The following is a 20,604-nucleotide window of genomic DNA, read 5'->3' on the forward strand; positions in this document are numbered from 1 at the left end:
AGCTAGGTCTCCTGCCTGCCACTGGGAAACGCTGGGTAGTCAAGACGTCCTGGAGTTTGGACCTGCTTAGCTGCTGGGTGGTGGCCCAGGGTTCTGGGCGTGCCTGAGGCAGGGCAGGTAACTTTGCTGAGCTGACATTCCTGCCTGTCGTTCAGCCTCGGATTCCTCTGCCTCTGTGACAGTGACGCACTTACAAGTGACTCAGTTGGGAAAGGAAATTGGAGTGGACAGAAGCTGAAAACTGTGTAGACGGGCAGGGAAAGGCACGGTGATGCCCTCGACCAGGTCCCTGCGGGGACTCCAGCACGTAGTCTGTCCTGCCTGCTCCCGGCCCCTGAAGGATGCGGTGACCATAGCATGCGGCCACTCTGTCTGCCTACCTTGCCTCCCGCACACCCCGATGGGGGCCCAGCTACTGTGCCCGCTCTGTCAGGAGGAAGAAGAGAAGCAAACCCAGGCCGCAGTGACTCCAGTGCCCCTGGGTGCCCTAGGCGAGACCTGCTGCGAGGAGCACGGAGAGAAAATCTATTTCTTCTGCGAGACCGACGCGGAGCTGCTCTGCGTGTTCTGCCGGGAGAGCCCCGCCCACCAGGAGCACACCGTGGGGTTCCTGGACGAAGCCATTCAACCCTACAGGGTAAGGAACTCAGCTGCTGCTTCCAGGCGGGCAGGAAAAGGGATGGAGATTTGCTGTCCAAAGACATCGCTCAGCCCTCCTCTTCGCTCCTGTCTCCCTGCTGGCACACACACTACACACTTTTCCATCCTCATAGCCACACGGTCCTATTCCTGACCTAGATCACTGTCTAGGTCAAGGATTCGAATCTCTGCACCTCAGTGGTGAGTCCACAACACAGCACACGGTATTTGCCAGTTGGATCTTTTTCACGGACCCGCTTTCCCTATGCTTTCCTCTCTCTGACAGGATCGTCTCAGGAGTCGGTTAGAAGCTCTGAGGACGGAGCGGGACAACATAGAGGACAGGAAATGCGAGGAAGATCAGAAGCTCCGAGAGCTCCTGGTAAAGACCACACTTCTGTTCCTTTGCTTTCTTTTGTTTAGGTACAGGATCTCACATCGCTTAAATTGGCCTAAAATTCACTACTTAGCTGATCTTGCTGTTTCCACCTCCCAGGGGCTGGGATTCCAGTCATGTGTCACCTTACCCTGTTTATGACTAATGGATATCCAGCCGAGGGGGTTGTGCATGCTAGGCACCAACTGAATTACATCCTCAGGCTGCTCCCTTGGGAGTTTCCTTCAAAGACTAAGGAAGTCTGTTACTGGGCTGAGAAGAACTTCAGCATTTTCTAATTCATCTTCCTGCAGCCTCACAAAGGCATCTGGTGTCTCAGGACAGGGAGGCTGGAGGTGGCTCTGATGTTTTTGAAGCCAAGAAATATGTTATTCTTCTCATATACAGGGGAAACCTGAGCTCCTAACACTATGTGGCAAAGTCCAAATTCATGATGAAATGGACTAGAACTTAGGTCTCTTGACCTGTGTCCATGTCTCTCCTGGCCCAGCGTATCCACTGGAAACATCACCTTCACCTGGGACGCCTATGGGGGTGTCCATCAGTGTCTAGGTTCAGGTCATGAGGACAGAAGAAGAATTAGGAAGCTAGATTTTGCTGATTCTCACCATTTCCTTCATGGTGCAGTTATCAAGAGGAAAACACACACTAGGTATTTCTGATACTTTGACCAAAGAGGCAGAGTGTTGAGACAGAAAGCTCTCTTCAGCATCTCTCAAATTCCACCAAAACATGCTTCATAGATGGTAACTGATCACAGTTCCCCTTTGTCTTAATCTTTCTCTATGAGATTACTGTCGTTGGGCTGGATATATAGCTCAGTATGAAGACTGCCTAGAATCATGGAGCCCTAGGCTCAATCCCTGTATTGAATAAAATGGCAGTTCTGATGTGATTCTAGCACTTGGGTGGTAGAGGTAGGAGGGTCAGAAGCTCAAGGTCATCCTTGACTACGTGATGAATTGAGTTTGAGGCCAGCCTAGGAAATATATCTCAAGAAAAGAAAGATGTTAGGACAGTTACTCCACATGAGTCTAAAGATGTGGTAGGTGTGCTGGTTGGTTTTTTGTTAACTTTACACAAACTAGGGTCATTGAGGAAGAGGGAACCCTTCCTAAGTGAGGAACTGAGGGGAAAAGAAAGCAGTTGAGAAAATGCTTCCGTTGCACTGGCTATACGTGGCAAGTCTATGGGACATCTTCTTAATGAAATATTTGATGTTGGAAGGTTCAGCCTACACAGGAACAGGTGGTGCTGGTTAGACAGAAGGCTGAGCATGTCATGGAGAACAAACCAGTAGGCAGCGTTTCTTCACAGCCTCTGTTTCTAGGTCCTTGTTTGAGTTCCTGCCCTGAGTGATGTGGAAGTATAAGATGAAATAAACCCTTTCCTTCTTAATCTAGTTTTTGTCATGTTTTATCATAGTAACAGAGAAAATTAAAAATGATTTTTTTGCCGGGCGATGGTGGCGCACGCCTTTAATCCCAGCACTCGGGAGGCAGAGGTGGGCGGATCTCTGTGAGTTCGAGACCAGCCTGGTCTAGAGAGCTAGTTCCAGGACAGGCTCCAAAGCCACAGAGAAACCCTGTCTCGAAAAACCAAAAAAAAAAAAAAAAAAAAAAAGATTTTTTTTTTTAGTCTAGTGTGGCTCTAAGAGTTGAATGACTTTACAATCCCTGGCTAAGACAACAGCACAGCTCTTATCACCAGCAAGTTCAACTTGAGACCTATCGCTTCCTACCATTGTTACTATTTGAAGAAATGTGTCTTGAAACTGCTTATTCCTTGTTTCTCCTAATAAGTGCACAGATGATCCTTCTGGAGGCCAGTTCTAAGTCCCTCCTCATATCCTCACAGACGCAGATTGAAGGCAAGAAGCAACAGGTAGAAGCCACGTTTGAAAGGCTGAAGCAGGAGCTTGGGGACCAGCAGCACCTCCTGATGACCAGGCTGGAGGGGCTAGAACAGCAGATCTGGAAGGAAAGGGACGAGTACATCACAAAGGTCTCTCAGGAGGTCTACCGCCTGGGTGCCCAGGTTGAGGAGCTGGAGGAGAAGTGTCAGCAACCAGCAAGTGAGCTTCTGCAAGTGAGAGACGCTCCACCATCTTACCACCCTGTGGGACAGCAGACGGTTCCACAAGGGTGGTACTGTGCTGTGACTGGGAGGTGATGGAGAAAGGCAGGAAAAGGAAATGGGGATTATCTCACTGAGAAGGGCTGGGGGAGGGTGTGCTTTCTATGGCCCAAAAGACTGGAAATTTCCCAAGGCATGCATGAGGACCTTGTAAAGAAGACCAGGATCAGACAATCTTGAGTTTAGTGTCAGCTCTTCCAACTATGTCACTTGGGTGAGTCTCTTAGCTTCTCTAAGCAGGGGGTGATAACAGCGTCCTTTCGTGGAGTTGTAAACCATGTAAAAAATAACCCATGTGTGGTACTCAGCACAGTGCCCAGCACGCACGAAGAGCTCCACCAATGCCTTTGTGGTGGTGACCACAATTCTGCCCATCAGTTCCAACCTGGAATCGAGGCTGGTCTCTGCTATCCCTTAATCACGGGAGGCAGCACCCATTTAAGGATGCAGCTGGAACAGATCAGTCAGAGCAAAGGAACTGGGTGCAGAGTCTACACTAGTCAGGAAATATCAAGAGAGAAGTGAAATGCACAGCAGGTAATGAAGGGGCTCCAGCACCCTGGGTAGGAACTTTCAGCCGATGTTAAGACAGAAGGACCTAACATTCCCAACAGGAAAGGCCACGTGGAAACTAACTGCATATTTTGTGTTTCTTTTGTAGGATGTCAGACTCAACCAGAGCAGGTAAGGCCCTCTAATCCTGCCTTCTTTATACACATCCTGAAGACACTGCAATCCATCTGTTCCCTTGTGGATGGCCACCCAGAAACACACTGTGGCCCCTTCTCTCCACTAACAGCTCAAAATCAGTAAACACATGGGGTGAAACTAGGCCTTGTGGCTCATGCCTTTAATCCCAGCACTTGGGAAGCTGAGGTGGAGGGATCATTGTGAGTTTGAGGCAAGCCTGGGTTACAGAGACCCTATCTCAAAGTAACGAAATAAGTGGCTTTAGAATGATCTATGTGTAGGGGCATTTTGTGTGCATACCGTGTACGTGTCTGGTGCCAGAGAAAACGAGGAGGCTGGCAGATCCCCTAAAACTAGAATTGTTGTGAGCCACCCTGTAGATGCTGGGCACCAAACTCGGCTGTTTGGCATGTCCAGCTCCAAGAAGTTAACATTAATCCCTGAGATTACTGATGTTTTAGTACCTAAGGCCATTTGAAAGTGTCTCCAAATGGGCTTCTCAAAGAATGTCAGAACCGAGTCGAGAAGGACGCAGTGAGTCTTACAGTGTGATGGGGAGCTGAGGGGAGATTGGCTAAGTCACATAGCCAATGAGTAATGAGACCTGAAATGAACAAGAGCCAGGGCTTTTCACACACACAAATAAAATGAAGTACTTTATTTGTAGAATTTAAGTTTGATTTCCAACTCGTTTGCAGGTATGAGACAAAGACTTTTGTGAGTCCAGAGGCCATTTCCTCTGATCTTGCTAAGAAGATCCGAAACCTCCACAGGAAAATACTTGGCCTCCCAAAGATGATGAGGACATTCTCAGGTAAAGGGAATCTTCTACCCTTACATCTGTCTCTCTCTTTCCCCATCTTCAAAACCCGGTTCAAACCTCCAAGCAGGCCTGTAATGTTAGCACCAGGGAGACTGAGGCAGGAGGATCTCAAGTTTCAGGCCAGCCTGGACTACAGTGAAACTCAAACAAAAATCAGCCAACAGCTTGGGTTAAGCATCTTTCCTCCCCCAGAACTTCCCACAAGACCCCACTCTACTGAGGGAGTAAGGATAGAGACACTAGGCCGAGAGTCCAGGAAAATGAGGCAATTTCTCTTCTGTCCTTGCCCTCACACGGTAGCCAGGACACCCTCCCCTTGGAAGAGATAGCAAGTCTCACAGATCTTTCTTCTTTCCTCAGAAAACTTGATGCACCATTTGGAAACAGATTCAGGTAATCAGCAAGGGCTGGGGAGGGGGCTCTACCCCACTTATCCATTGCACCCACGACCACACACAGCAATAAAATGTGCTCACTGGACCCTGACTGCTGGGGTCTCGGGACTATTAAGCGTTTTCTCTCCACCATAAAATGTAAACAATAACAATCTACACTACAAATCCATGAGGATTAAATAAATTAATGTGTACAAAGAGCTCAGCACAGTACTGGACACAGTGATGAATGTTGCCAGTTACCTATGTAGTCATTCAAAATATGTACTAAGCCCCGAGTTTTGGCTAGAATTATGCTACAATCGCTGTAAATTTGAACTAATATTGTTGCTGGGGGTGGTGGCACACAGCTACAATCCCAGAACTAGGGGCAGTCAGATTGACTGCTACAGGTTCGAGGTCAGCCTGAGCTTCTGAGTTAGTTCCAGGCCAGCCTTAGCTACTGACACTCTTTCTGGGGATGGGGTGGGCTCTAGGGCTGTACTAATAACTTTCTACTAGAGCTTGCTTGCCTAGAATGCATAAAGTCCCAGTACCACAAAAAAGGTGCTGAGAGGGGAGAGGGAGGAACAAAAATAGCATTAACTTTCAAATTGGAGCTTAACTGTTCCCACATGCACCTGCCTGTTCTTACATTGATCTCTACTTCTTTAACTTAGTGTAGAAATGCCATCCAGACACCCGGTTAAAATACAGGCTCTTGTTCGGGTGGCCTATGGTGGGGCTCAAGATTCAGTGTCTTTTTACGAGGTCCCAGGCACTGCTGTAGCCTGGCCACCTCACTTTAATAAGAAGCAAGTTCTCAGGCAGAGATGTCACATCTGTCCTCCAGAAATAGAAGCCTAAGAAGCAAGCAGCATGGACGATACTCCATCCTGGAAGTGCGTGTGTGAGGTCACTCTGAACCCTCAGACCACAAACCCGAGCCTGAATGTCAGCTGCACCACAGGAGTGGGCACCGAGATGGCCAGGATGTGGGCGAGCAGGCCCTAGATACCAAGGACAGTGACTGAATGCTCTTGAGGCTCTTGCTCCAGCTGGCCAGCACCCACCTGTCCTGAACCGGGGGACACAGCTGTCCTTCACTGTGCAGACATGGCCTTGGACTACCTTGGAAACATCCCATACCAGAGCACCAATGGTCCTCTCTCTCTATTCCTACCTCACCTGGAAAACAAGTTCCTGCCTGACTTTGAATGACCGAGGTGGAGTCAGGAAGTGTGGCCGAGATACCAGCAGCCTGGAACCCAGCTCTGTCACTAGCCTTCAAAAGTGGGATTGGAATTTATTGTCTTGGAGTCTTGTACAGAGGTTTTTAATCTGTGTTGAGTACACTCGGCTTCCTGCAGTCCTATTCGAGTGAAGAGCCAGAGGCAGGCAAGGAAGGCTACACCCTAGACACCAGTAAGCTATGAGTCAAGGGATTCAGAAGGGGAAAAACAAAAGAAAACAAACAAAAACCTGTAAAAGATTCAAAGTGATCAGTGTAGGGAAGCCAGGACTCTGTTTGGTTTGCGTTAATTTATAGTGGCTTTTGGACACAAAAATTGGATATGCTTCGGGGCCGCATCAACTCTGGGTGGACCCCAAAGCCCTTTCAGGTCATTTGTACAGGTCTTCAATGTCTTAATAAAGTATGTACCCACAGGCCTATGTGTTTTGTGTCTAACATATCTATTGTGACAACTCTGAGCTAGGACAGGCAAAAGTCTACAGTTCTGATGGTCAAGGCCTCTGAACGATCCTCTGTTAAATGATTGGTTCCCAGGGTGGCATGTCTTTAGGTCACTGGGCTGTGCTCTGGAAGGGGACTATGGAAGCCTGGTTCACTGTCTCCCAACTGATGAGATGTGACTTTGTCAAGCATGCCTGCCAGGATATGTTGGTGACAGACGCCAAAAGCGCTGAGACCGGTGATCATGGACTGCACCTTCGGAACTCTGAGCCAAGATAAACCTTTTTCTAGGTTGCCTCAGATGCCTGTAAAACAATTTTTCCTTTCCCTAGGTGCAGCAGCGTATAAGCCTTTAAATCCCACCCAGAGTCTGAGGCCAGCCATGTCTACATGGTGAGTTCCAGGCTATGGAGGGTTACATATTGAGATCCTGTCCAGTCCCTTTAATTTTATGTATGTATATAAGTTCCATGTGTGTGTGCACGCACGCGTGTGAGCATTCAAATGTACCATTCAGAGTGTAACGTGCTGGTACGTGGAGTAAAGATACAGATAAGACTTTCAGGTCCCTCTGTAAAACAGAAACAGGCCACTGAGAAAGATCACGAGGCAGAGTGCCCCATGGGAATTCTGAACGACAGGAGCATAAGGCAGTGAAGCAATCCTCTGACATTCTGAAGGAAAACTATTTTGAATAATCCTATAGTGAATCCCTTCAGTGTACAAGTGAGATAAACAGTTCCAGATACTGAAGATTTAAAAAAAAAAATTCAACTTCCACACTCACCTCAGGAAGTTTTAGATAATGTGTGAACAAAACACAGTAAACGGGGAGAGGAAACACAGGGCCCAGAACCAGGACCATGGTTGGGGATCAGCTGAGGAAGAGCTTGCCTAAGATGCCTGAGACCCTGGGTTCAGTCCCCTGCACTGTATAAACTAGGCATAGTGGCACCTACCTGAAACCTCAGAATTTAGAAGGTAGAGGCTGTAACATTAAGGACCATCTTGAGCAACCTAAGGAGACTGTGGCTAGCCTGGGCTAGAGGCCTTGGGGGGAAAATCCCGGAACTTCCTAGTCTAATAACTAAAGGGGATCTAAAAAGCTGTGCACAGAGGGGGCTATCAATGACTCAGGTTCAAGGTCACTTCAGAGGCATCAAGATAAAGCTGGAGACAGCACCTGAGGACTGTCTTGAGATTTCTGACCACCATTCAAAAGAACTTGTAGCTTATTTAGTCATAAAGACACAAGAAATGAATTAAAAGGAAGAGAAGATGATTAATTCCAGGAAGTAAAAGGTGGCGAGGGAGCCACCGGGCGTTACTAGTGGCTCAGGCAGCAGGTGATACAAAGTGTTCCGTCTTGAGACAGTGGTGACTCTGCGGTCACCAAGACTGAGTGTAGGGAGCAGTCTCTCAAGAGCAAAGAGGAGCTGAACAGTTGGACAGGAAGAAGAAAATGTGGAATGTTTAAGGATAAAAAGAGGGGCATCGTGTTGGCTAACTGTGGACGGTGGTGACTGAACAAAGGTGCTGGTGTTGGTTCAGCAGGGGACACGGCACGCGCACCCCTCACAGTAAGACCCCTCACAGTAGATTCCTCGTGATCCTGTCTTCCCTCTCCAGTCCAGCTCCTAAGACAGTGACTCTGGACACTACTTGGTGCCAGCAACAGACTTAAAGCTGTCCAGAGACACTAGCTGGAGACCCCGAGGCAGGAGTAGTTCTGACCTCAGTGTTCTTAGATCACCGATCAAGAGCGAGATGTTGGGATTGTTGTGGAAACTCCCTTCACAAGGACTACTCTGCAGAGGTAATTTATTAGCCACAGTTGCTGCCTGAGTCACGGTACCTAGATGCTTTCGGAGACACAGATGGCCTGGGGAGTCCCACCTGCTCAGCTCTGGGTTTGGAGGCCATGAGCTCTGCTAACTACACCAGGGGATGATCCACCAGCACTCAGGACACAAACTCACACTGCCTTAGAAACTTGAGTGGGTCTGGACTACGTTCATTCTCATTTCTTCAGATACTTAACTCTAGTGGGGTAGGAAAAGTGAGGTTAAGAAGCCAGGGAAGGTAGGCAAGAACGGTTTGGGAAGAGGAACCTCAAGTTTGAGGACAGCAAAAAGGTTTCAGATGTCACTCAATACCTAGTAGCACTGGACAACTGAACCAGAAAATGACGCTGATGCTGCCCCCACTCAACAGAGAACAGAGTCAAGACAAATGGATGCTTAGGATGGAGGGGGTCATTTGGTCTTCAGAGCAGGAGATCCCAGAGGAAATGGGCAGGAGGGGTGAGAAGTTAGAACAAGAAATACAGACGGAGTGACAGGGCTGAGAGAGTGTGGCCATGGCAGTGGGGACATGGGTGCGATTGGATGTGATGCCCCTCAACTCTCCCCCTCCTCCTGCTCTGGCCAAGAAAGTTCCTCCATCACACAGCTTTGGGATCCCACAGAAAGGAAGCTTCCAGAGGTATGGGATCCAGGCAACCTTCTTCATCTCAAGAGTCCTTGAATCTCAGAGAACTGCAGATTCTGTTGTGTAGCCTAGGCAGATTCTGGAATTCAGGGTCTCAGCGTGAGGCGTGTTCCTGGCCACTTGAGCCACAGGAAGGGAACCAGACGCCGGGTGAAGGTGGCCGTGAAGGTGTAAATGAGTTCCTGTGACTCTGCATTGGTGAACGTCACGGTGCCCCCTTCATAATCCAGGGCAATGCCCACTCTCCGGGGCCGCAGCACTGGGAAGAGCTGGGCCTCGGGGCTCGTGTTGGCCCAGATGCCTGAGGAGGAGAGCCGAAGGGCCCACACACCATCCTCTGGCCGCAGGGACAGGTCCCCTTTCCTCTTCATAGAGTCTTTGGCCACTCCCACCATGCAGCTTTCCAGAACTTCCTCCTCCTCTTCCTCTTCCTCCTCCTCTTCCTCCCCTAGTGATTCCTCATCCTCATCTGTTTCCCAGTCTTCATATCCATCCCCATAGCCAGCCTCCTCATCTTCTTCCTCCTCTTCCCCTTCTTCTTCTTCTTCCCCCTCCTCCTCATCCTCTGACCAGCCTTCTCGTTCCAACTCCACTTCCCAGTACACCTTGCCCCAGGTGAAGCCCTTGCTGCCCAACACCCCTGGCTCACAGTCAAACTGTTGGGGGTGCAGGCAATCACTCTGGTACTGGCTGGTATAGGTCACACACTTCCAGTCTTGTGAGAGCTGCAGGTACCCGCTAGCCGACTGTGGGTCCAGGGTGACACTCACTGTGGGAAAGGGAGGAAGGAATAGTGTCAATGGCAGGCTGGGAAGGGGCAACCACTGTCCATAGTGTCAGCGCTGCCTCGCTGCACAACCCAGAGTACTGTGAAGGGTGTCCCCTAGAGGCACTCAGCACGCACCTCTGGCCTTGGGCTTCCACAGCTGTTCAAGGACCACGTGGTCAGGTAGAGGAGAAGGACTAGAAGTGTGACCTGTGATGTCAAAGCATCACCAATACTGTAGACTACACAGTAACCAGAAATGCAAGGCACGGCACCTTTGGGCGATACCAGAGGGGATTCCATAGCGGGGAGTGTTTTGTATACTCACCCGTCTTATACTCCAAGTCTCTCAGCAGCTTGCCTAAGGAGGAAAAGGAAGATAGAAATGAGCTGCAGACTAGCAAACTCATGAACCTATTTCTTACTTGGTATTAATTACTGGACAGGGTTCCACTGGAGAGCCCAAAGAGAGAAGATACAGATGCTAGAGCTCCTTGGAAGGATGAGATGGGAGAATATGGACATGAGAAGCCAGGAAACCTCCAAGCCTGGTGCTGTCCCCAGTGCTTACCCTGGAACTGCCTCAGGCCTCGCTGCAGAGAGAGAAGTTTATCTGAGAATTCTCCTGCCTTCCTCCTAACCATGTGAGGGATGGCTTTCCCAATCCAGAACTTCTTCCGTGGGTACCTGAAAACATGACAGACACAACAACCTGGTCATTTGGCTCTTCTTGCTACTCTGTCAGTGTCTGTGACAATTATTAAGCAAGCAGGAAAGTCTTGATTATCCCTAATCAAGAGACAGAAAAGCTGGTTAAAGACAAAACCAGGACATAAGGCCACCAGCAGATCCCACAAGTGAGCACTCTGTCTACAGAGCCATGCTTGGACTCTCCCGCTGGGCTTCAGGTGAAGACAGTGAGCCTAGTCGGATGGGGAAAGAACAGCCTCTAGGCTTCAAAGACTACACTTTCTTTCTTTCTTTTTTATGATTTATTTTATTTATTATGTATACAGTGCTCTGTCTGCATGCTTTCCTGCAGTCAGAAGAGGGCACCAGATTTCATTACAGATGGTTGGGAGTCAGTATGTGGTTGCTGGGAATTGAACTCAGGACCCCTGGAGGAACAGTCAATGCTTTTAACCTCTGAGCCATTTCTCCAACCCCAAGACTACGCTTTCTTACAGGCCGTGGGATGAAACAAGGGCTGCCTTGCCTATCACTCCCCATCATTTACACGGACCATGGCCACAGAAACAGGAGAGTAACAATGAGCAAAGGAAACTCTTACCTGTTGGCAAAGTCCTTGCTGTCCTGCAAAGGAAGAAAATGCAAGCACCAAAGTGAATTAAGTAGAACTGCATCCATAAGTCAACACCATATAACAGGCAGGCACACAACAGCAAACAAAATATACATGGCTTCCTCCGCTAGGGAGCCGACAGTCAAGAGGGGCTAGAAAACCAACAATGGGCTAGAGAGATGGCTCAGAGGTAAAGCACTGGCTGCTCTTCCAGAGGATCCAGGTTCGATTCTCAGCACCCACATGCAGCTCACTACCATCTACAACTCCAAGTTCAGGGAACCCAATGCCTTCTTCTGGCTTCCACAGGCACCAAGTATACAAGTGTGTACAGACATACACTGATGTAAAAACACCCATACACACATAATAAAATAAAATGAGCAAACAACACAAGGGCAGAAATAACCAGAGGTGGCAAGTGACCTGGCTGCAAGGAGACACTTCAGCTAAGGTTTGAAGAATGATAAAGTACTGGCCGGGTGCAGACTGATAAGAAATGGGAAAGGATTCAGACAGGAGGCAGGGCCAGATCACAGCAGGCAGGATGAGGTGACCGTGGCGAATTTTACTCTACGCACACTGGGATAAACGGCAACTATCCCTAGCACCCATTCCCTGACCTCCCCGTTTTTAAACGTGTGTGTGTGTGTGTGTGTGTGTGTGTGTGTGTGAGAGAGAGAGAGAGAGAGAGAGAGAGATACCGCAATGTATGCATGTGGAGGTCAAAGGACAACTTGGGGGAGTCGGTGCTCCTTCCACCATGTGGGTTCTGTGGGTTGATCACAGGTGACCAGGCTTGGTAGCAAGTGCCTTTACCTGCTAAGCCATGTTATATGTCCTTTCTCTTCTTTATAATACTAAACTCCTTAAGTTCTGGCATATGTGACCAGTGAAGAAACTACATTTCCCACATTCCCTACAATGAAGTCTGGTCATATGACTAAGTCCCAATGGGACGCAGGGGGGAAAAGACCAAGACTTCTTGCTCTTTAAAAAAAAAAAAATCACTTTCTAGTTCCTTTCCTCTCATTGGCTGAACTTTGAACAGCGATTGCACGGTTGAGAATAATACCCCAAGACTAGACAGCGGCAAATAAACCAAGTCTTGGACGACCTCATGGATGTCTCTAGACTCACACCTCTGAACTGCTACGAAGACAGAAAGGAACTTCTGCTCTATACGAGCGATTGGGCAGCAGCTAGCAGAGACCCTAGGTGGCCAGTCAGTTGGCTGCTCCTTGGCAAGTGGTGGTGCTCCTTGGAGGTGATGGGAACAGGGGAGGTCACCCTGGAGGCCACTGTGGTCACCCTGGTGGCCGCTGTGGAACAGGGAGCTGGAGACAGCAGCAGGGGACACAAGAGAGAAGCTGGGCATCCCATGACTGTTCTAGAGCAACCCAGTGGATATGCTGGCCGAGGATCACTAAGGACAGGCACCTTGTGCAGGAGGAAGACAGTGGTGCTGTCTGCATGAGGGGAAGACACGCAGGACAGCGAGGGTGGGAACATCTCGTGAGATGTTGCTTTGCTGAGCCTGAAGCCTTCACCGTTCTTGTGTTGATTGATTTTCACCTTCCTTTCACTCCACAAACCTTTGCTAAGTGATTCCTTGTGCCAGGCAAGCACTGATCTTATAAGTATGAAGTGAAGTAGCAATAAAAAAAAGAGACATCCCTACCTGTGTAGAGCAGGCATCCTAGCAGAGGGAAGCCGACAAGAGAAGAAGAAAAAAATCAACACAAAAATATATATAATATCATATTGTGTTAGTGACAGGTTCTAGGGGAGTCAGAGGGTGAAGGGGGATGGGCAGAGGGCAGGCTGGCTTCTCGGGGAGGTACAATTTGGAAAACAAATGCAATCGTCAAACTGTGGTGGTTAAGGACTTGTTCCAGAAGGTTGAGAGGCTCTGCTCCGGGGAAACCCAAATACAGACAAAATCTGCTAACACCAGCATCCTGTGCTGTGTTCTTAAACAGAAACCCCTATGTTCCCTCCTCAGCACTCTCCACCATGGGAGTTTCGGGGGCAGAGCCCCGAGGTACACCCTAGGGTGGATCAGGGGAAATACTCTCTAGACAGACACCCTGGTGACACACCCCAGCACACTCAGCTGCTCCACTCACAACTCATATTTACACACCACACATGGACGGGCTGCTGGGAGCCTGATGTGCTCCTTGAAGGGAAAGGAGACAAGTGACCTAGAGTCTAAAGAAATCTAGAGAAGAGGTACAAAGGAAGGAGACAGGGAAACCTGGGACAAAGAGACAAAGTACAAAGCCTGGGGGCCGGATACCCTGGCTAAACTGGACCTCATTCCTAATCTGCCCCAGGGCTTGGACTAGCCAGCCCTTTTACCTGAGGCTCAGTGTGCCACAAAGAGAGGCCTCCTGTTTATGCAGCCTGTGTTAGGGACTGGCGTCACTGTCCCTCGCCCGCGGCTACTGATGTGCCTTGCCGTTGGCCTGGAATCCAGTTTCCTAGAGACCTTTGTGTGTCTCCGCTGGCGGAAAGGGTCATTACCTCAAACCACAGAGTCTGAGGAACCGAGCAGACGGCCCCTTTCCTGGCTTATAAGGGAAGGAGGAAGAGGTGTACCAGTGCAATCTGACAGCCTGCTCTCCCTGCGTGTCCTGAGGCACCTCTCATACCTGTCAATCTGTTCTCTAGGAGGATGCCCCAGTGTCCACAAGAAACCTCCCATCTATCTTCCTTCTTCACCTGGCCTCCCCGTAGAGGATCCTGGCAGCCACAGCTCAACCTTGTCTCATCTCCAGAGCCATATAAGACATCTACCACTAAGTACCTACCTCAGCCACATCTATAATCCCAGCACTCAGAAGGCTGAGACAGGAAGATTGATGTGGGATTACCTCTGTATGCTATTAATGTTTTATTACCATTGGTTATTAAAGAAGCTGATTTGGCCAATAGTTTAGCAGAGTAAAGACGGGCAGGAAATCTGAACAGAGATTCAGAGAGAAAGCAGACAAAGTCAGGGAGACTCCACATAGCTGCTGAAAGAGAAAGATGCCAGCCGCCAGATGACAGGCCACAGTCTCGTGGCAATGCACAGATTGATAGAAATGGGTTAATTTAAGATTTAGATTTAGATTAAGATTTAGATTAAGATTTAAGAGTTAGCCAAAAATATGCCTAAATGATTGGTCAAACAGTGCTGTAATTAATATTGTTTCTGTGTTATTATTTGGGTCTGGGTAGCTGGGAAACAAATGAGCAGTCTCTGCCTACAGAGGATTTCCTTTAATTTCAGGACAGATTCTAGGAAATAGTAAGACAGTCTCAAAAACACTGTCTTGTTACAGCGGACTTGGTGGAAGGAAGATGATAACAGAGACCTTCAGTTCTAAGACACTTTAAGATTTCTTAGACACTTTTTGTAGATGATGATAACTTTCCTAAAGTGATACCAGGTCAGTGTTTAAGCTCTTGTGGGGTAGACAAAGAGGATAAGACTACCATACCCATTTATTTATTTTAGACAGTAAAACTGAGGACCCAGGAGGAGGAATTTCCTCAAAAGCCAGGTAAGAGTGGCAGTCCAGGCCCTACCCTGTCTCCCACTCGGGCCCTGGGCTGCTCACCTGCATTAGCTCCGCAGCAGGCTGCCGTGCCTTGCCCTCCAGCTCGGAGATGACAAGAGTCAACCGGCCAAGCTCACTGACGCCCCGGGTCTTGAACTTCTCTCTGCCCTCGGTGAGGAGCTGCTCCAGGGTGGCCAGCTGGTCTAGCAGGTGCTGCTCCCGCTTCTTTAGAAACTGGTGGCCTTGCTTAAACTCCGCCACAATGTACTGCCTCTGCTCCTGCAGCTTCGTCTGCAAGGGCAAGGGGTGGGTATGTGTGTGTCATAGGAACTGGGGCCCACTCGATCCTCTGGGGACTCCTAGTCCTTGAGTAGAAAGTCACGGGGTGCTCCTGCTCTACTCTCTTCTCCTTACGACTTATCAATCGACCTATTTCCTCCACTGCTCTCAAAGCCAACCCTGCCTGACGGCTCTGTCACAGCCTGTTCTAGCTGACCAGCGTGTCCTGGAGCAAAAGGTAGCCAGTGTGTCCCACTGATGACACTTCACCCTTCTCGATAGTATCCAAATGCCTCCCTCTTTCAGGAAGCTCTGCGTGAGGGATGACGTCTATGCTCTATCTTTCCCCCTCCAGCATCTCTTCTACTCTGTACACACTAACTGCACCCTATCCCTCCCATGTGGGGCTGCGAGTCCAGGGACCGAGTCCTGTCCTGTGGCTGGAGTCTCCCTCAGTCCTCAGTCCCTCTTGGTAGATGGAGGTGTCCAAGCACACCAGGTCCTAGAGGTCCTTTGTGGACTTGAGTTCTCTCTACCTTTACTCTCTCTTCACGGCCTGACCACACACTGCTAGGCCTGACCCCAGAACCCCTCCACTGCCCATTTTCCCAACACACACACTCCCCCAGGACTGGACCCACCTATCAGCTGTCCCTCCAGACCTGTCTAAGCGAGAACACACAATGTGCTACCTACCAGTCTTCCATACTGTCCTAGACAGCCTCAGTCAGGGCTGCTCAGACCGTCCTTGTCCCTTTCCTCTGCCCTGAAGCTGGCATCCCCTCCCAAACACCCCTAGCTGCTTCTCTACTCAGGAAATCACATCTTCACCCTTACAGCACCAAGTCAGGGACAGGGCAGGCCAACCTTCCCCATATTTGTGTTAGCTCCAGCTGGCCTGAAGCCAGCCTAGCACCCATGCTTTCAAAGCACTCCTAGAAACACTTCCCACCTTCCTGGTCCCTCCCTGGAACACGCATCGCCTCTCAGCCATGACTTCCACGTACCAGAGCAGCCAGAATATCAGCTTCTCCCTTGGCCTGAAAGCCCTGAATTTTTTCTCTGTCTCTCCTTAGGGTGTTCAGGTGGTTCAGGATTTTCTCCTGGGGAAAGACAAGCAGTGGAGAGAGATTAGTGCCCTGAGCTGTGGCAGGCAGGACACCAGACAGAACGGCCCTCCTCTCAGGCCCGAGGACTCACTCTGTGAGGCAGGGCAGCCTTCTCCACCAGGACGGCCGTGTGGGGTCTGTGCTCGCGGGACTCGCGGCACATCACACACAGCAGCTTGCCGTCGTCTTCACAGTAGTAGTGCAGCTTTTCCTGGTGCCGCTCGCACAGCTTCATGTCCTGCGGCTCTCGGGCCAGCTCTCCCGGCTGCCTGCCAGAGTCCACCTTCAGCCGCTCAATGTTCTCCACCAGACTGGCGAGCTGCCACACGGGCCGGATGTTCTCCTTCTTGAAGGGCTTCTTGCAGAGCGGACAGACTGGGCGGCTCCCGGATATGGGGCGGATATCACCTGTGCAGCTGCGGCAGAAGACATGGCCACAGTCGATGGTCACCGGGTCCCGTAGATAATCCAGGCAGATGGAGCAGGTCACCTCCTCCTCCAGGCTCCTCAAGGGGGCAGAGGCTGCCATTGTGCCCTTAGCTTGGGGGGCGGGGCGGTCTCTGTTCCCTGGTAGGGGGTTTGTCTTCCTCAGAGACCAGACCTGAAATCAAGAGCAGACTCAGCAAAAGGAGAAGAGCGGCACCCTGCCCAGGATTGTCCAAGTTGAGATCACAAGGGAGCCAGGAAGGGAGGAATCCTCTGTGGCCGTTCTGGGCTGTGCTGGCAAGGCCTTTCTAGGGACACAGAGGCTCAGCCTTCACAGCTCCAGCCTTCTTCCTACCCCTGTGACAACCGAGGTCATTTGAGTATTCTGAACCTCAGTTTATCCATAAAATGGAAAGAGAGAGAGGGGCCTACCGGGGATTCTAAGCAGGCGATACAAAAGAATTCTGTTGGGAACACTAAGCATAGGCCTGGTTCCTAGAAGGAAATCAGGGAGAGAACCCAGATGCCTGGCTCCTCGGTCCTATGGATGAATCCTAGGAGCTGAAGCTGGAAGTGGCACCAGGAATGCAGGGTCCTGCCTCACTTATGGTACACAATGCCCGTGCTGGGCAGGGAAGCTGGAAGTGGCACCAGGAATGCAGGGTCCTGCCTCACTTATGGTACACAATGCCCGTGCTGGGCAGGGAAGCTGGAAGTGGCACCAGGAAGGCAGGGTCCTGCCTCACTTATGGTACACAATGTCGATGCTGGGCAGGGAAGCTGGAAGTGGCACCAGGAATGCAGGGTCCTGCCTCACTTATGGTACACAATGCCCGTGCTGGGCAGGGAAGCTGGAAGTGGCACCAGGAAGGCAGGGTCCTGCCTCGCTTATGGTACACAATGCCCGTGCTGGGCAGGGAAGCTGGCTCTGCCATGGACACAGGTTTTACGGTGCTGGGACAGCAACACCAGCACTAATGGGTACAGTGAGAGCCATCAACAGAGCTCGGCAGACTTTACAGAGCTCAGAGATGGTAAACACACAGACACACACAGACATAATAACTGCAGCCCACATGGCCCACGGAGACAATGCAATGTTGATTCCCTAGGGATCTGGTGTGAAGACACAGAAGCGTGCTCCGCAGGGGACAGAACTATACAAACATGAGGATTATACTGCAGAGAATATGAACCAAAACACCCTGGTTTACACCTGTGTGGCTCTTTAAAAAAATATAATAAATTAAAAAAAGTACATACCAACTTGAAATGAAATTCAACTGGCAAATTAAGATGGATCAAGTCCCCAGAATGTTAGCAGAAATGGTAACGTGTTAACGGTGTCTGAGCTAATCCCTTGGTTTGCTTTTGAGGGCCGACCAGTGTTCTCAGTTTAACACACTGCAGCAGGCTTGACAATAGAAAAGGAAATGGAACTGTGGGGCTCCCGACGCCTTTTCTGGCCACTTATAGAATGGCCTGGAAGTTTAAAAGCCAGGCCAGCTTTCTGTTATTTTTGTTTGTTTGCTGGAGAGAAGGGGGTAGCTCTAAGGACAGAATTTACAATTTCCTAGGAAGATCTCAGCTACGAGTCCTCTTTTTCACATAAAATATGACGCCTTCACCACGAGAGCCCACATTAAGCCAGTTCATGCTGGGCCCAGTGGGTCTTTAGATCTTTTAAGCTGAATGAAAACTACGCTGTCCATTATAGTTAACACCGCAGGGCTTACAGATCACTGGGAAATCGCTGCAGAAGGGTTAACAGAATCAGATACTGAGACGTGGCCAAGACCGCACCTGATTAATATTGTTTAGAATCAGTGAGGCCCCCTTGGGGATTCAGGGGAGTGGGGATACAATAAGAACTCAGCAGCTGCCACTATAACAACCCAAACATCACCAGACACATTAGGTGACCTGTTTGGGGCAGTCCCTACAATGCCACAGTGAATTATTTCCTATGGCCTCACTTTAGGAGAGACCCAGTGCTTGGTTACCTTAACTAAACAGGAACAATCTGGCACAGGCTGGTGAGCACCATCACCTGGGGCTGGAGAGGCGCCACAGTTGTTAAAAACCTTGCTGCTCTTCTGGAGGTCCAGGTTCGATATTCCTAGCACCCATATGGCAGCTCACAACTGTGTGTGGTTCCAGTTCCAGGGAATGTGACAACCTGCCTCTCCAGACATATGGTGTGCCGACAAAATTACAGGCAAAATAACACACACACACAGGAAATAAAGTCAAGTGAAAACAAACACTATCATCCATGAAGCTTTCTTGCCAAAAATATATTTGACTTTAGTGACCATAATCAAGCCTTCAGATTTAACTTCCAGTTTATAGAAAACATAGGCAATTTTGAAAAACGCTGCACTAAGTTATCACAGAGAAGGTGCTACTAACACCAAGTTAAACCACACCATGGGGAAACAATCAGACAAATCCAGAACTGGAGCATCCACAGATCAACTGGTCTTTTAAAAAGACCAGGGTAGATAGCGAGATGGCGTGCGTGGAGGTAAAGGCATCTGCTGCCAAGACTGACAACTAGGATCCCCAAGATAAAAGGGAGGAGCCCGTTCCTGCGAGCTGTGCACACACACACACACAGAGAGAGAGAGAGAGAGAGCAATAAAAACTAAAAAAGATCACAGTAACAGCAAGCAAGCACAAAAGATAAATCTAGCCTGGATTCTGGCTTCAAAACAGTTATAACAACCCTTCAGGGACTATCAAGAAAGATTTAAATGGAAATAATCTCAATGGCACTTAGTGATAGTTTCACAGTATAGTTTATGAAAACCTCTGCTTTCCAACAATAGATGCTACAATATTTAGAGTTTCGTAACTACAACTCACATCGAAATGGTTTCATAAAACTATACAAAAAATTGGGGGGAACAAAGGTTACGGCTTTCTGTTGCATTAAAAAGGCCTGTAACCACCAGAATTGTTGAAACCAGAGTACTGAAAACCTAACCAATGCTCTACTGAACTAATGCTTGGGTCAGAACAACCAAAATCCATGCTTAACTGTTCAGTCCTGTTTCTAGGTCACCATAACCTGAGAGGCCAACCCCACTGACTGACTACAAAAGACTCCTCTTTGTGTTCTATGTAAGACACGAGGTATAAACTCAAAAACATGAATTATCCAGGCTCAAAGTTCAGGTTCTAGAATCCCATAACTAGGTGACCAACAATTTTGGGGCAATGGAATCTGCCATTTAAATGTGCTATTTCACACACACAGGCTTGGCCCTGCTAACCACTATGCCAAAGAGCTCAGAGCTAGGAGGCAGTCCCAGTGCCAAAACTTAGGCCCAATCCAGGCCACTTCCTTACCCCAGCACACCGTGAACCGGGGCCTGTGAGCAGCTCCTCTGATTGACAGCCAGATGAGCTCAGCCATGCAGAAGGCTTGGTAAATTGAGCAGAGCTGACGACAGGAAAGGCGCGTGCATTCTTCAGATCTGGCTGAAAGCACGCTGGACTTCACTACAGGCCGGCTCGAGCACTCCTGCTAAGACAGCACTTTTTGCTTTTCAGTGACGGAAGGAGCTCAAGCTTGCATAATTAAGAAAAAAAAATGCTGGGGGAGAGGGGAAGAAGGGAGGAGGGCCCGAGGAAGACCACACCCATTCCCATATTTTATTCTGTCAGGTCAAATGCAAACCACCCTTCACAAAATCTTGTGCTCGTTTGACGAGGCAGAATCTCGGCACTCAGGCTGGCCTTGAATGGGCTCTCCTCCTGCCTTTGCCTCCTGAGAACTGGGATCACAGCCGTGAGCCTCTGCTGCGATTCTAAAAATACCTTTCTCAGGTAACTACGTTCCCCCATTTTATCATATACACCTCGACCGTGTTCTCTCTGATCACCTCCACAATAAGATGCAAACATTATCCACCCCTCC

At 49.3% G+C, this 20,604-nt stretch overlaps 2 protein-coding genes across 4 annotated transcripts in view; one reads left to right on the plus strand and one right to left on the minus strand.

Moving 5' to 3' along the window:
* On the plus strand, positions 1–5,215 carry LOC121435701 (tripartite motif-containing protein 15-like). The gene is made up of 6 exons (XM_041635162.1): positions 1–637; positions 926–1,021; positions 2,894–3,124; positions 3,834–3,856; positions 4,561–4,676; positions 5,046–5,215. The coding sequence occupies exons 1-6, from the start codon at positions 272–274 to the stop codon at positions 5,213–5,215; spliced, it is 1,002 nt and encodes a 333-aa protein (XP_041491096.1). The 5' UTR covers positions 1–271.
* Positions 4,496–20,604, minus strand: part of Trim26 (tripartite motif containing 26) — a 25,321-nt gene continuing 9,212 nt past the window's right edge. For 2 of the 3 annotated variants that reach the window (XM_041635136.1, XM_041635137.1), the window contains exons 3-10: positions 16,345–16,854; positions 16,152–16,247; positions 14,926–15,156; positions 12,996–13,013; positions 11,303–11,325; positions 10,583–10,698; positions 10,340–10,372; positions 4,496–10,014 (exon numbers count right to left, since the gene is read on the minus strand). In XM_041635136.1, coding sequence (XP_041491070.1) covers positions 9,332–10,014; positions 10,340–10,372; positions 10,583–10,698; positions 11,303–11,325; positions 12,996–13,013; positions 14,926–15,156; positions 16,152–16,247; positions 16,345–16,782 — 1,638 coding nt within the window. In that variant the 5' untranslated portion in view covers positions 16,783–16,854 and the 3' untranslated portion in view covers positions 4,496–9,331. The remainder of the gene's footprint in view (positions 10,015–10,339; positions 10,373–10,582; positions 10,699–11,302; positions 11,326–12,995; positions 13,014–14,925; positions 15,157–16,151; positions 16,248–16,344; positions 16,855–20,604) is intronic. The other variant, XM_041635138.1, reaches the window with a different exon arrangement.

Source organism: Microtus oregoni, unplaced genomic scaffold (assembly GCF_018167655.1).
Source record: "Microtus oregoni isolate MIOR12 unplaced genomic scaffold, Mior012 000046F_ref0000063, whole genome shotgun sequence".
NCBI lineage: Eukaryota > Metazoa > Chordata > Mammalia > Rodentia > Cricetidae > Microtus > Microtus oregoni.